The 16,171-nt window shown below is 38.4% G+C and overlaps 1 protein-coding gene across 1 annotated transcript; it reads left to right on the top strand.

Annotated features, from left to right (window-relative positions):
- Window positions 1–1,576: 1,576 nt before the first annotated feature.
- On the top strand, window positions 1,577–14,800 carry LOC124265682 (peroxidase-like). The gene is made up of 3 exons (XM_046700482.1): window positions 1,577–1,712; window positions 12,902–13,004; window positions 14,522–14,800. Exons 1-3 carry the CDS (start codon window positions 1,577–1,579, stop codon window positions 14,733–14,735), a joined length of 453 nt encoding a protein of 150 aa, XP_046556438.1. The 3' UTR covers window positions 14,736–14,800.
- Window positions 14,801–16,171: the final 1,371 nt, after the last annotated feature.

The following is a 16,171-nucleotide window of genomic DNA, read 5'->3' as shown; positions in this document are numbered from 1 at the left end:
CATTCTCATATATATACTCTTAAAAAATGTAGGGGAAGCTGAACTTTCAATTTCGATAGGAAATATAAGCGTTAACACACAAACATTTCTCTTTATCACCACCCTTAGACAAAACGCATGGGATGCACGTTCATAACGCAGTAGCCCCATACACGTGGGTAGGGTATCATTCTTGATTTTGACGGTTTTCAAGAAATAAATCCCTGTAGACCATTAATTTTGACAATCATCTTGCATCACACAGTTGTTAGTGTTTGTTTCCAGCTGTTTCTTTGTTTGAACATGAAAATCGTACACATGCACATTTCTCGTCATACACCAATAATCTTTCAAGAGCGATTACTGTACAAACAACCTTGATCATAAGGAAGTGGAGATGCACTCTCAAAACATTCATTATTATCATATCAACAATGATTGACTCCGACATATCTCCCAGGTTTTTTTTAATCGTAAATTAAAAAGAGATATCAAGAGAGAGATATCATTATTCATTTTAGGGTCATTTTAAGACCACTTGTGTTTAGAAAATTCCATAATTTCTTTCTTTCCACAGAGCCAAACGCTTTAGCAAAGTCAACAAATAAAGCATAACAGTTCCCCCCTTTAATATTAAGGTATCTCTGGGCGATACTTTGTGGAACAAGCATATTATCAATGGTTTTGTAACCTAGTATAAAACCTACCTGGCATTCAGTTAACTTATCCATTGTTTCTCCCGGAATACTAACTTCTTATTGATAATTGAAGTAATATTTTAACTGAAAATGCAGAGAAGTGTTATCCTTAGTTAATATTGATGTTGCTTAAATCACAAGTTCTGTGAAAAGGAAAGTTACCTTTTTCAAGTATCAGGTTTAAGTGTACATGATGCCATGGGTTGGTAGTAGTTGGGCACAGTCGTGTGAGGCGCCGCCATTCGCTTTACAGAAGTACGTGAGGCGTCCCTTGGGCAACGCCAGAAACCTATGATTGTGGGTTCCTCGCCACTACTACTACTGCCGCTACTACTACTATTACTACTACTGCCGCTACTACTACTACTACTACTAATGCTGCCGCTACTACTACTACTAATACTACTACTGCTGCTACTGCTGCTACTACTACTACTACTACTACTACTACTACTGCTACTACTACTACTACTACTACTACTACAAATTTATATTGCGCTATATTTTGACATGACGCAGGGCGTTCTCCATATTATACGTTGTTATTACTCTAGTCAACAGATCAGCTCCCCTGGGAGTATACAAATCACGGTTTCTGAGAAATGCCACAACATTCAAAGTCACATTTCCATCTCATACTACCGGGCACCCAGCCACTGATGGGTGTACACGGGCATTTCCCGAACAGTCACTCGAGCAAGGAGACAAGTGTGCCTCGGTGTGGGATTGGATCATACATCAAGAAACTCCCAGGGGTCTCTAGGTTTCTTTTTGAGAGAAATGAGTAAGTTATGCGTATTTTAAATGATTACATGTTATTGTTGCTGCTATACACTGACTTCATAGGAATTTGGCTAAATTACAGACATCCTGCTGACATCGATCTGTTCACCGGTGGCATGTCAGAGCGACCCCTCCCAGGAGGTTTGGTGGGACCCACGTTTAGCTGTCTTCTCGCCCATCAGTTCTCCGCCATCAAGAAAGGGGACAGGTTCTGGTTTGAACTCGATCGTCCTCATACTCGCTTTTCTCCTGGTGAGAGAAAACATGGCTTCAATATTTTGTCTGAGAGTCCCTCGTGCTATCCTACCTCATATACCCCTTACGACGTAAACTGTAATAAAAACGCAAATTGTAATACTTGCAGCAAATTGTAATAAACCTGACGTAAATTGTAATAAAAACGTAAATTGTAATAAAAATTGACGTAAATTGTAATACGCAAATTGTAATAAAAATTGACGTAAATTGTGATAATTTTCGTTGCGGTAAAATGTAATAAATATTTACGTAAATTGTAATAACAGATTTAATCACTCGTAAATACGCAGGTGTTTGTTTTTCGTTGCATTTCATACATCAAATAAGCTTGTTAGGGCGATAACTCAAGAAAGAAAAGATGGATATGGTTCAAATTTGGTACCAAGGTATATTGGCGAGATTCACCGACACAAGTGAAATGGAGTGACCTTGAGATAATTTTCAAGGTCACAGCCAAAATCTGAGGGTTTTGACAATATAAAGATTGTTAGCGCGATAACCCAAGAATGAATTGACAAATATTAGCTAAATGACGAAAATGATATTCGTCCTGATATATAATCGATATAAACTGTCCTCTGTATCATGTTTTTTCGCAAATATGTTTTGAGGTTTTGATATGTATAAATATAAAGTGGGGGTGGGATAGGGTGGGTTTTAACGGGTATATCTAACACACTTGCATACATGTAGAGTCGGAGAGGTGGGTGGGTGTTCTAACGGGTATAACTACGAGGGACGTTCAAATAGTAGTCAGCCTCACCTAGAATATGATACAAATGCAGCTGTTTTTATGTTTTATTTTTCTACATATTATCTGTCAGCCTTAAGCAAATTGGTTTTGCTATGTTGCAGCCTCACGATCCCCATTTTGTGAGACTTTGTATATTGGCTTGGTACTCCCCAAAAAACGTAAGATCTGCAATAAAATGCATCACAAACTTCAGGAAACAAAATATGCTATGTTTGAGATTGGTAGAAGTCGGCTTGAATCAAACTTAGATATTAAACTGCACAAAAAAGCAGTTTCAAAACTACAATCGCTTGTTCAAATGACTTCCCATTCTGTTTACTGAAAGAACTCGAGAAAGAAATGAAGGATTTTGTTCAAATTTGGTACCAAGGTTTATTGACTGTAGATTGGAGATTTACCGACACCACTTGAATTTAGTGACCTTGAGGTCATTTTAGAGGTAACAGCGAAGGTGTAACAGTTTTGCACATGCCAAACTTGGTAGCCGCGAACTCAGGAAAGTATTAATAGATTTTGATCCAATTTTGTATCAAGGTGTATTGGCGGGAATCCCCCTACACCAATTGATTGGGAAACTTGTGCTCATTTTAAGTTCATAGTGAAAAGAGTTTTGTACATGTCTAACTTTTTAGTGCGAAAATACAAGACAGAATTAATATGTTTTGCTTAAAGGTAGTACCAAGATGCGTTGGGAGTATCATCTAACGCCAGTCGAATTCAGTGACCTTCGGATTATTTTCAAGGTCACAGCGAGTATTCTTGCGATATCTCCAAACCTAATGGATGGAATTTGTTCGCATTTTGTATCAAGGCATCAGATGATAGTTTCGGTAACGTTTACATAATTTTCAGGGTCAGACAGAGGATAATTGCGACATTCAGATATCGACATGTGGCGGGGGTAATAGCTATGTTTGTGACAAACGCTTTGTCATTACTAATTTTCAAATTTTTGTTAGCATATGGTTTCTATAATTTCATGTTAATTCTACCAGCTGTGAAATTATTCGTGACACGTTTTAAAAAAGCCAGAGATTATTTGTGTATGTTTCGAAAATTAAAGTTAATTGTTTTTCATTATGAAGTTATTTTCGATGTTGACGCAAGGACATATTTTACGAGCAATAACTTTCAATAATTTAATGTTATTTCTATTACATTTTGAAGTTCTTCATAGCATATCCCAAAATAACAGGATATTGTTTGTTTACGCTTTGAAATGTACGTTTCTTCTTCTTCATTTTCGAACTATTTTCAGTGTTGACGCAAGGATATATTTGAAGTCAATTTAATGTTTTGATCATATGTGATTTATTATGATTTATGTTTAGATCATACATGCATATATTGCGTTGTCATAGTTTAACCTGGTTCATAATATTTTTTCATCATATTACTACATATTATTGTATTTTTATGAGAGGGAATTTTAAGTTACATTTGCTAAGGATATCATAACTCGCTGGCGCCTGGTTATTCCTTGCCAAATAGCAGTCAATCTGTCTACTCATTTGTTGTATTTGATTGATGCATTTAAAATAAAATGTAGAAATGATATTGAATTGCATCATTTGCTTCAAGGAATCGATCAGATGTGCTCGTTATCAAAGTAAAGTCAAAACTTCTTTCTGTAAGGTATACAGTGGAAGTTGACACCTCAATTGTTATGGGTAGACCAAAGAAATCATTTATTTAGTTTCACCGCTCAAAATACAACAAAGAATTCAACGGGTGGCATTAACCTCAAAGAATGATAATAACAATGCTTATAACATACGAGGGCAAACATATCGGGGATAATTTGTTTTCATGCGATATGCACCGGGTAAAATATCACTTTATCATGGTGACATGGCATCATGAACAATGTTATGACGTCACGTTGCTTCTAAGAAGCTGCCTTCTAAATACAACGATGACGGGGAGCCTGCCTTTGTTGGAAAGTAGATTATCGCGTAATTTCCGCAATTAAAGACTTCGGTAATAAATAGAAAATTATATTCGTGAGCATAATATGCTAGGTTAACGCCCTAAATATCGGCATATCCCTTCTCTGGTTCCGAAAATACCAAGATTTAAGCAGTTGTGTTGTAAACTGATATTTATCTTCTATAAAGTCGGCTATATTCAAACCATGAGAAATGTCGTCAAATAATGTCTGATGACAGTTACCAACGTCCCAATAGTGTCCATATATTTTAGAAATCTATAACAATATTTAAACCACAACCTCACTACTTTTTTTGATAAATGACAAAGGATTAATCAACCATATTAAAAGGTTTTCAGGCTTGAAGGACGAAGCTCATTAAAATCTATTGCCAGCTCCCTTTTAGAGACTGATAAAAGGTTCGAAAATGTGGGTCATAAATGCATGAAAGGTTTTATTGTTGTTCATACCCGTTAGGCCTCCCGCCTCTACATGTATTTGAGATATAACCGTTAGAACCACCACCACCCCCTCTATGTCTTAAAGTATGCTAGATATAACCGTTAGAACACACCACACCACTTTTCTGCCCATTTATTCAATTGGCTAAATCATAGTTGAGAGTTGCTTCTATGGATTGTACATATTTTCCCGCAACACCGATTGATGTGTCATCGGCTAACATTATTGTGATATTTTGTAAATTTCCAGGTAAATCATTGATATATACAGGGAACACAAATTAACCAAGGGCAAATCCTTGAGGAACCCCTGCAGTAACATTTAGTTTTTCATAATGTTCCATTAACAGAGACACACTGTCGTCTATCAGGGCCCGGTTGTTCAAAACTCGGTTATCTTTTAACCAGCCGTTAAGTACATTTAACCGACTGTTACCTAATAACAGAGGGTTATCTTGTTGTTCAAAACTCTGTTAACTTTTAACAGGCTGTTAACGTGACGTTAAGTTAACACACCTAAGGACCGCCGCTAACTGGTTAACTCGCAAATGGCGTTCATGGCTAACACTGCTTTCATGATGCCAGTTCAGCAAAGAAAGAATAGGGTGTATCGTGGACTGGACTTCGATATTGGAAATTATCTGACGAAGAGTTACATACGAAACTGTATCTATGCACATCATAGGAACTAAAATACATGTTGTACAAGTACATGATGCCTACGTTTCATCTTTTAACACTTGTGTAAAGGTTTATATATGCTTTACTACACTAAATATGTGAATTTCTTCTGTAAATATTATTCAAACAAACACTTTCAAAGAATATAACACGTACACCCTATACCCACGTATGGTATGATATTGAACAAGGCTACATGTAGATAATTAAATTAGTTTCATGAAAAAATATCCGAACGATTACATTATGATACTGAAAGTGTAATTGGCGATTACTACCGTTGTCGTTCTGCGTGATTTTGCGTCAGTCATGGCGTCAGGCACGACAGAAACTTGACAGTTTCGTGTAAACACATCACATTCCTGTATTGTATCTATTTTAAATTTCCTATTTCTTGCTACTATGCTCTTTCCATGCAAATGGGTGTCTGAAAATTTGAGAAAATGCTACACAGTGTAAAGTCTGAAATTTTCTTTGTTTACATTTCAGACTGGTGTTGTCTTTCGAACACAGCAGTTGTTTACACCCCGAATATCTTTCGTTTCACTTTATCTAGACACTTGGTATTGGTGCCAAAAAGACCAGTTGTAATTAGATTCTAAAATGTATGAGGAATTCAGTAGGGCTGGGACAAGTAGGAAACAATGGAATCGAGTACCCGCATGTACGTACCCGAATCGGAATCGAGTACCCGGAAATGTAAGAAATACATTCTGGTCAACTTTCTGAATATTCAATCACGATTTGACAGAGATTATTGTAGAAAACTTGAACAGTTGGTAATAAGACATTAAAACTGACCTCAAGCTATTTAATTTACGTCTGTTTAACCAATATAGAGAGTAACACCATTACTTACATTCCTCGTTATAACAACGAACGTTTTGTTCCTGCTGCTACTGTAACTTAACTACTCAATGCTCATGCACAGATAAATTACAGTCATTAAAACTATGCTCCATTAATCGGACAATACCAAAGATGTAAAAACCCGTGAATTTCCGGGTTAGAATATGGATCTTCAGTAACCCATGCTTGTCGTAAGAAGCGACTAACGGGATCGGGTGGTCAGACTCCCTGACTTGGTTGACATATGTCATCGGTTCCCAATTGCGCACATCGAGTGCGGCGTAAAACTAAACTCACTCACTCACTCACTTAATGATGTAAATGTGTGTTACGTCAAAAATGAAAAAGACAAGCTATTGTCTGCCCTTGTTATTACAGAGCTCTCTCCCTTTCCGGATACTCGATTCCTACAAATAGGACTCGATTCCAGCTGTACCCGACCAGGATTCGAGTACCCGAGTACCGGTCCCAGCCTTAGAATGCAGTGATTCATTTGTCGCTGCTGAATATGAAATACAAGTGATGTAATTGGCGTTTCAATACCGGCCTTCGCGAAACGTGATTTTGTATACACTATCCAATAGGGCGCAAAGTGCACTTGGGCGTTCGTGTGAGTGTATTTATGAAAACATCTGAACACGATTCCAGGCTTATCGGCAACGTTTCTGACACAGCAAAAATTATTAGTGATCTTATTAAAAACTGATATCATTGTTAATTAATATGCTATTTTTGAAAATCTATACTCCAAGTAATTACCCGATTTCGTTTTGATATGTCCGTCTGGCATCCTTTCCCATAGATGGATTTTAATTATAGTTTTACTAATCATTTCAGCAATAGGCCTAATTTCTTTTTCATTCTTCGAATGTTTTAATTGAAGCAAATCATCTTTTAAAAATGCTGTATTAATTGATGAAAGCTTAGTTAGCATAATCATTGCTCTCGCAACTGATGTGTAGGAAAATAAACATAACATTATTATGTATCTATTTCTGTTGTGAGTCACGCAGGCCTACTTCGTAGTCACTTTGATTAAATATTATATTTGAATATCGAAACCTTTTTGTCACAGTGAACACAACACTATCTCTTGTCATATTACACGATAATATTTGGAATTTTTAACTTATTTTACAACAATATCTGAATGCTAATGTTATACACTGATAGGTTCATATAAGGAATACTATGGCACAATAGTATTTCTCTGCCGAATCGTTGCAGCGTTCTATAATACACTTATGAAATATAATACATGTTTTCCGTCCTTGAATGTTTTCCGTCCTTTGACATTGAAAAGAACTATCTATGCATTAAATGGAGGTTCACCTGATTAATGAGTATCGAGGAAATTATGTTTATCTACTACAGCGTTCTATAATACACTTATGAAATATAATATATGTTTTCCGACCATGAAGTCATTAACAAGAATAATGCATTTTCTTCAGTCACTTGTGAATTGAACTAAATGAAGGTTCATCTGATTAATGAGTATCGAGGAAATTATGTTCATCTATAAATTAGACGCAGCTTCATGTTTTTCAAGACATCTTTCCGGAATATGCGTCTGTGAAGGCGTTCAGATAATGACGATATTGCACAGAATTATTCATGAGATTCTTGTCAAAAGTAAGGTCGAATAATAGATCGATTTTATTCAGCAGTGTTGGCCCCGGGGCCCATAGTACGATTAAAGTTTGATCTGCTTGCACTTAGTACTAGTAACATATTAAGTTTCTATTGGTATTGAATGCATATTTCAGATAAAAGCTATGGTATTAATTACACAACATCTATATTGTTTGATGTTAAAAGATTTGGCAATGTGTGTTCATACATTACACTTTTTGACAGACTTGGCAAATAATTAATAAATGATATTGATAGCATCTTCACGACTTGGCCATACAGTCATGACAATTTAAGGAGTGAAAAGTGAGCGATAGGTCTTGTGGGAATTCAAAGATTCATTAAGACTGTAGCCGTCTAAGCGTAACTCTTTGTGTAATATTTATACATTTTCTATCCACGGACAACATGCTTCTAATATTAATATTATTTTCATGGATTCATCATATTTTATCTATAGCTGTGCTGTAGTTTTTCATTAAAATGTGGGGCGGTTGGGTACCCTAATGGTTAAAGCGTTGGCTCGTCACGCCGAAGACCCGGGTTCGAATCCCCACATGGGCACAATGTGTGAAGCCCATTTCTGGTGTCCCCCGCCGTGATGTTGCTGGAATATTGCTAAAAGCGGCGTAAAACCAAACTCAGTCAGTCAGTCATTAAAATGTCTTTTCTGTTGCTGGAATTGAAGTAAGTCCCACACAGAGAGCTGGGATCATATGTCTTTGAAATATAAATTATGCAAACGGCTGGAACCTTGTGTTCCAATACAAAACGTTCGTAACGCTACGACATGCGCATGCCTATGATAAACTATAGAGTTGGCCTCAACCATTGACTGGATTACATTCTCTTAGTCAGCAGAGAAATTTCGACTTCTCTTTTTCCTTGGGGTGTAGGCGACATTTTGCGTTTCCATTTTTGGTAAACCGGAAGTAAACAGAAAACGGAACTATGGGATATATGGAAGCTAACCAGTGACGTTAACCACACTGTTAAACTTTGACGGCAACGTTAGCTAACGGAATGACTAACCATGTTTTGAACAACGCATATTTAACGTTCGGTTACCTAACGGCCGGTTAAGGATTTAACCGGCCGTTAGGAGTTAACCGGCGGTTAAGATAACCGAGTATTGAACAACCGGGCCCAGATAGATAGTTAGTTAACCAACTAAGTACGTTTCCACGAACGCCATCATTTTCTAATTTGTGCAATAAACCTTTATGCCATGCCCTGTAAAAAGCTTTTGAAATATCACAAAACAGCATACAGTAAAGGTGGTGATTATCTAGGACTGAGCATATATTATGATAAATGTCTATGTTGAGATGTAGTAGAATGACTAGCAGTAGAACCTGACTGGAATTTACTTAAAATGTTATGTTCATGGAAATGGTCGTGCACATGCTTTACCATTATTCTTTCAAGGATTTTCCAAAGGATAGGTATTAAACTTATAGGTCTGTAATTAGTTGGGAGGGATGCCTTTCCTTCTTTCAAAATAGGAGTAACATTACCCGTTTTCCACAATGTAGGAAATACAGTCACTCAGTGATATATTATACAGCAAACAAAGAGGTTCGGCTATAGATGTACAAATTCGTTTTAACACTCTCATGTTAATGCCATCAGGTCCACTAGATTTGTTTGCTGGTAAGGTCTTATCAGATACCTCCTTTTCGGTTACAATGATATTTGTTATACTGTTAACACAGCGATGGCTAACAGGTGGCAAAGTCTTGCCGCCATCAGTAACATTTGAAACAGATACAAAATATTCATTTAATGTTTGAGCTTTATCCAAATCTGTAAAAACTGAAGGTATCCCAGAATCATCAGTGACAAGAAGGGGAATGGGTCCCGATGAAGTAGTAACCACCTGATTGAGTAGACTGAGTGATAAATAGTTATCAAAAATAGATTAAAAGTTTCCTTTGGCTATTCTTTTTAGATTATTTACTTTATTCCTTTGCTTTTTGTATTTAAATAGCTCAGAAGTATTAAGTGATCGAAATGCTTTTTTCCTTAGACGTTCTCATTTCTTTTAAGTATGTTACAAGGGGCGTTGAAAAAGTAGTCAAACTAACTAGATGTCACTAGGTCACTAAATTCAAGTGGTGTCGGTAAATCTCGTCAATAAACCTTGGTACCAAATTTGAACAAAATCCATCATTTCTTACTCGAGTTCTTTCAGTAAACCGAAGGGTGAGTCATTTGAACAAGCGATTGTAGTTTCAAATTGCCTTTTGTGCAGTTTAATATCTAAGTTTAATTCTAGCCGACCTCTACCAATCTCAAACATACAAAAATGTTTCTTGCTTATTTTGTTTCCTGAAGTTTAATTTGAGATGCATTTCATTGCTAGTCAGCTAGGCTATTCCATTTGTCCGAACCACAACATACGGAGACAGATCATTTAGCAGACCGGGTGCTGTACTCTGGAATTGATTACCTGAAAATGTCAGAAAATCGGAAAATATCAACAGTTTCCGATCTTCTCGCAAAACCATCCTCTTCAAACGAGCATTCGACTAAGCGCACATGAGCAGGACTCTGGATATGTAGCGCTATACAAATGTCTAATTTGATTTGATTTGATTTGATATACCCGTTAGAAACCCACCCCACCCACCCCACTTTATATTTATACATATCAAAACCTCAAAAGATATTTGCGAAAAGACATGATACAGAGGACAGTAAGAGATCTTATATCGATTATATATCAGGACGAATATCATTTTCGTCATTTATCTCAGATTTGTCAATTCTTTCTTAGGTTATCGCGCTAACAATCTTTATATTGTCAAAACCCTCAGATTTTGGCTGTGACCTTGAAAATTATCTCAAGGTCACTCCATTTCACTTGTGTCGGTGAATCTCGCCAATATACCTTGGTACCAAATTTGAACAAAATCCATCATTTCTTTCTTGAGTTATCGCCCTAACAAGCTTATTTGATGTATGAAATGCAACGAAAAACAAACACCTGCGTATTTACGAGTGATTAAAACTGTTATTACAATTTACGTAAATATTTATTACATTTTACCGCAACGAAAATTATAACAATTTACGTCAATTTTTATTACAATTTGCGTATTACAATTGACGTCAATTTTTATTACAATTTACGTTTTTATTACAATTTACGTCAAGTTTATTACAATTTGCTGCAAGTATTACAATTTGCGTTTTTATTACAATTTACGTCGTAACACCCTTCGCCCCCTCACCCCAACACCCCTCAGGTTTTACGTTTTCAAGTGAAAACAAGTAAAACCCAGAAGAGATTCCTCTGACAGATATACCGTGGAAACAAAATGTATTAACATTTGTTTAATATATGTGTACAAGTGCGTTGGGGAATTCTAAAGAAACTCTAGTAAAATATACCTGGCCAGGTAATATCCGCAAAACATGGCCCCTTCTGATGAACCACCTATTTTCAACCTAATATCTGTTTTGTGGTCAAGATTTCTCAACTACTGATAAAGAGGGTCTGGGTTCGATTCCCATCATGGATGATGGAAGACTTTCAATTACACGTTTGAAACACTACGTTTGATTATTGTTAAAGTCAGCACTCAGCAATATTCCTGCTATATGGTTGCGGTTTGTCTGACTGAGTTTAGTTGTACGCCGCTTTTAGCAATATTCCAGCAATATCACGGCGGGGGACACCAGATTTCGGCTTAACACATTGTGCCCATGTGGGGAATCGAACCCGGGTCTTCGGCGTGACGTGCCAACGCTTTAACCACTAGGCTACCCCAACGCCCCGCGGCGGTTTGTAAATAACCGAGTCTGGATCAGACAATCCAGTGATCAACATCATGAACATTGGTCTACGCATTTGGTAATAAATAATGAGTCGACACTTCAATTTAAAAGGAATCTTGATAGCAAGATCAAGAGGGAAGTGAAACATCTAATACCAGATCTTGCTCGGAAAAATATATCTTCATCCTAATTCTTCCTTTATGCAGATAAAATAGTTTGGTTCAGTTGAAAGTTTCAGCATTATGGTTTATTTTTATGGCAGACTGAAGGTTTAATGTGTTATGATGTTGCCATGTCTTGGTCATCTTCTTCGTGGTTGGGCATCCTAAGCTGGTTTGGAAGTATGGCCACTTACAATTGATAAGCGTGTGCTATGTTGCTGACAGTTTATAGTTTCAATCAAAGTTTCGTGACCAAAGAGCATGTAAAGTCATTACAGATATTTGCTAAATTCTTTTCACCATGATGTGCCATGCTACACAACCTTTACATGGAGTTTTCAAATCTCCCTACTCACTGGCATGTACATGTACATTTGTCTACTCGTCAAAATTGAGATAATAGTTATATGAATGGATTACTGAAAATCTGTGATGACTCGGGTGTTCTATACAAAGGAAAGCCGCAATTCCTTAACGACAGGAATATTGATCTTCAGTAACCCATGCTTGTCGTAAGAGGCGACTAACGGGATCGGGTGGTCAGGCTCGCTGACTTTGTTGACACATGTCATCGATTCCCAACTGCGCAGATCGATGCTCATGCAGGTGATCACTGGCTTGTCTGGTCCAGACTCGATTATTTACAGACTGCCGCCATATAGCTTGAATATTGCGACGTAAAACTGAACTCACTCACTCCCTAACGACAGTGATGCTCCCATCAAACCACGGTGGCCACTGACCAGTACTATTTTGAGATCCATCCAACCATCCAAGATTTGTGTACCTTAGTACATTGTCACCCGTCTGAATCATTAATGAATCATGCGCCTTTATGGATGACACCTTCTAGTTTATTGCATAGAGCGAGGTTCCAGTGTTGATTCTTACATCGTTATCAAGCTAAGTGAATCATGTTCTGTTCGCAGCCCAACTCCAGGAGATCCGGAGAAGCAGTCTGTCTCGTATCATCTGCGACAACACTAACACCTTTCACGTGCAGAGAGACGCCTTTAAACCCGTATCTCGAAGGTAAGAGATGGGGTGAAATTGGGTTTAACGTCGTGCTTGAGAATATTTCGCTCAGATGACGACGTGCATGCGTGTGTATGTGTGGCTGCTTGTACTAGCCCAGACTGAAGCTGGTTTTATAGTGCTAGCCCACTGAGATAATACTGGTATCTCGGTGGGCTAGCACTATAAAACCAGCTTATGTCTGGGCTAGTACAAGCAGCCACACATACACATACACACGCATGTACTTAGTCATATGAGCGAAATATTCTCAAGCACGACGTTAAACCCAACTTCACCTCACCTCACCTCACCTCACCGTCATAACTGTACTGATTATAATATCAAGAATCATTTGGAATGATTACTGTACGAGTTTTGGTATTGCGTAAAATGCAGATAACAAACCCGAACAACAACAACAACAACAACAACAATAAAAATATATAAATTAAAAAATATTCAACATTTCTCTGGGCGCCTGCTATCAGTTCAACTTGGTTGAATTTGTTTCTCAGATTGAATAGATAACCCAATATTTAATGGAATCATCACCACTGACTCCCTTCCCCCTAAACAGACACACACCCTTGAAGATCCAGGTTAGAATTGGTCTTCACTAACCCATGCTTGTTAAGAGGCGACTAACGGGATAGGGTGGTCAGCCTCGCTGACTGTTGACACATGTCTGGTTCAGACTCGGTCATTTACAGACCACTGACATATAGCTGGAATATTGCTGAGTGCGGCGCTAAACAACAAACCAAACAAACATGCGCAACGGTATCAAGCTCGCAGACTTGATTGATACTTGTTATTCTAACCCAGTTGTGTAGATCGATGCTCATGTTGTCAATCACTGGATTGTCCGGCCCAGATTCGATTATTTATACGCAGCCTTCAAATAGTTGGAATATTGCCGAGTGCGGCGTAAAACGTCAAACAAACAAAAAACCATCAAACAAAAAAAGTGACATGCCATGATGTAACTGAAACACTGTTCCAAACGGCGTTAAAACCAGTTCCCGCCCCTCTGGTAGCAATGTGTTGTAAAGGTATCATATCAAGACTCATGTTCTATTACCACCTGGATACAATCTGTGATGTGTGCGCCAATGCAACAGTTCCTTTGAATTCCTGAGTAGCCCCGGTGGAATCCTGTCAAGTAATTGTCAAATCTATCAGCGTCAATCCTTCAATCTAATTTTGTACAAATTGTTTGAGTGACGGGTGTCGCAGTATGAGCAGGACATCCTTCACGAACACCAAAGTCTTCACTGGTTTCCAATGATCCATCCACATAAGGGATAGCGTTCGCTCATCACGCCGAAGACCCGGGATCGATTACCCAATATGTGTGAAACCCGTATCTGGTGCGATATTGCTGGAATATTGCTAAAAGCAGCGTAAACCCATACTAACTCACTCCATCCATATAATATTCACACCTAACTATTCCTGTCATTTCGGAACTGCAGGGGCTTCAGCCGATAATCCACACTTGTCATCTCTACCGTTGACATTTATGTTTCCAGAAATCCCCGTGTGCCTTGCTTCCATATCCCCAAGCTTGACCTCACAAAATGGCAGGACCCAAATGGCGGCTTGCCAGGACATGGCATGTTGCCCAGATGCCTTGTTGGGGGCCATCCCTTCCCACTACAGAAGATGTGTGTACCCTGGGGTCGCGGCTGCTGGGGGTCGGGCAAGCTCTGGAAACCGTGTCCCCGTCCATCCATTTTAGGATGAATGTTCTTGAGTGCGTATGCGATTAACAACATGCCGCATTAAGCATAATGAATAAACAAAACAAGGTTGGTGCAATGGATTCGTCTTTTTATTTACGGGATGATTCACATGCGGTTAAATATAACCTACACGATAATGCGGAAATCATGTATCTTGTCTTGGCCGTAAACTCCCTTATCGTGCAAAGAAATGACGTAAAATGTAAATTTCTTTCCAGAATACTTATATATATCAACTGTCATGTGTATCGCCAAATTAAACTCTTCTTGGCAGCAAGCGTTACACATCTACTTTTGCAATTTATTTAGTTTAAATGTATTCAAATAATGAGTCTGATTTTATTTAACCATAGCTGTCATACTGGTAATGTCCAATACACATAAACTGGTAGATGTTATCAGTCCGAGTGTTGGCTACACCAGGCACTGATGGGGTCGCTAGTTATGGTGTTTTCGAACTGATGAACCCGTGAAGATCAGGGTTAGAGTTGGTCTTCAGCGACCCATGCTCGTAACAGGCAACCTACTCTTTCATGACAACAGTATGATTTTGTTTGTTTGCTGTTTAACGCCGCACTCAGCGATAGTCCAGCTATATGGCGGCTGTCTGTAAATAATCGGGTCTGGATCAGACAATTCAGTGATCAACAGCGTATATTTGATACGATGACATGTCATCGAGCCTGACCACCCGATCCATTAATCGCCTCTTACTACACGCATGGGTTGCTGAAGACCAATTGGTCAGAATCGTCACGTGATTATCAGACGAAACAGAAGAAGGGAAACGATGTTTCAACAGCTGTGAAGGTGGAAAGTACTTTTCTTTTCTGGGATTCAAAATGTAACTAACAATATATCCATCTACCCGTTCATTACGTCTGTCTTTCATTCAACCATGACGGCACTGGTCCAGCGTTCGAAAACCACTCGGACCCACAGCTTTTGTTTTCCTTAAGGCCGACAGTTTTTTCACCCCCAATAACTAAGAGTATTAGTTCCATATTAAAATATAGGGCCTACATATTCTGATCAGGAAGGGGCGGTTGGGTAGCCTGATGGTTAAAGCGTTGGCTCGTCACGCTGAAGACCCGGGTTCGATTCCTCACATGGGTACACTGTGTGAAGCCGCTTTCTGGTGTACCCCGCCATGATATTGCTGGAATATTGCTAAAAGCGGCGTAAAACCATACTCACTCACCATGATCAGGACTGACAACTTTTTATGGCTCTGGGTCCCTGGGGCTGCAGCTTTTCAGGGTTAAGGGCAAACACTGTACTGGTCACTCTCTGGACCTACACTCAAGGATTTCCAGTCCGACGCCACATAGCTAGAGTATTCCTGACTGTGGCGTAAAAAAGCATTCGCTCAGAACTCAGTATAAGGGATATGACACGTTGTCCTCGATGAGTAACATTACTGACTTGTGAAATTCA

This window comes from Haliotis rubra, unplaced genomic scaffold (assembly GCF_003918875.1).
Source record: "Haliotis rubra isolate DU_JTF1 unplaced genomic scaffold, ASM391887v1 Scf99, whole genome shotgun sequence".
NCBI classification, from domain to species: Eukaryota; Metazoa; Mollusca; class Gastropoda; order Lepetellida; family Haliotidae; genus Haliotis; species Haliotis rubra.
This window is presented reverse-complemented; position numbering and strand designations above follow the sequence as displayed.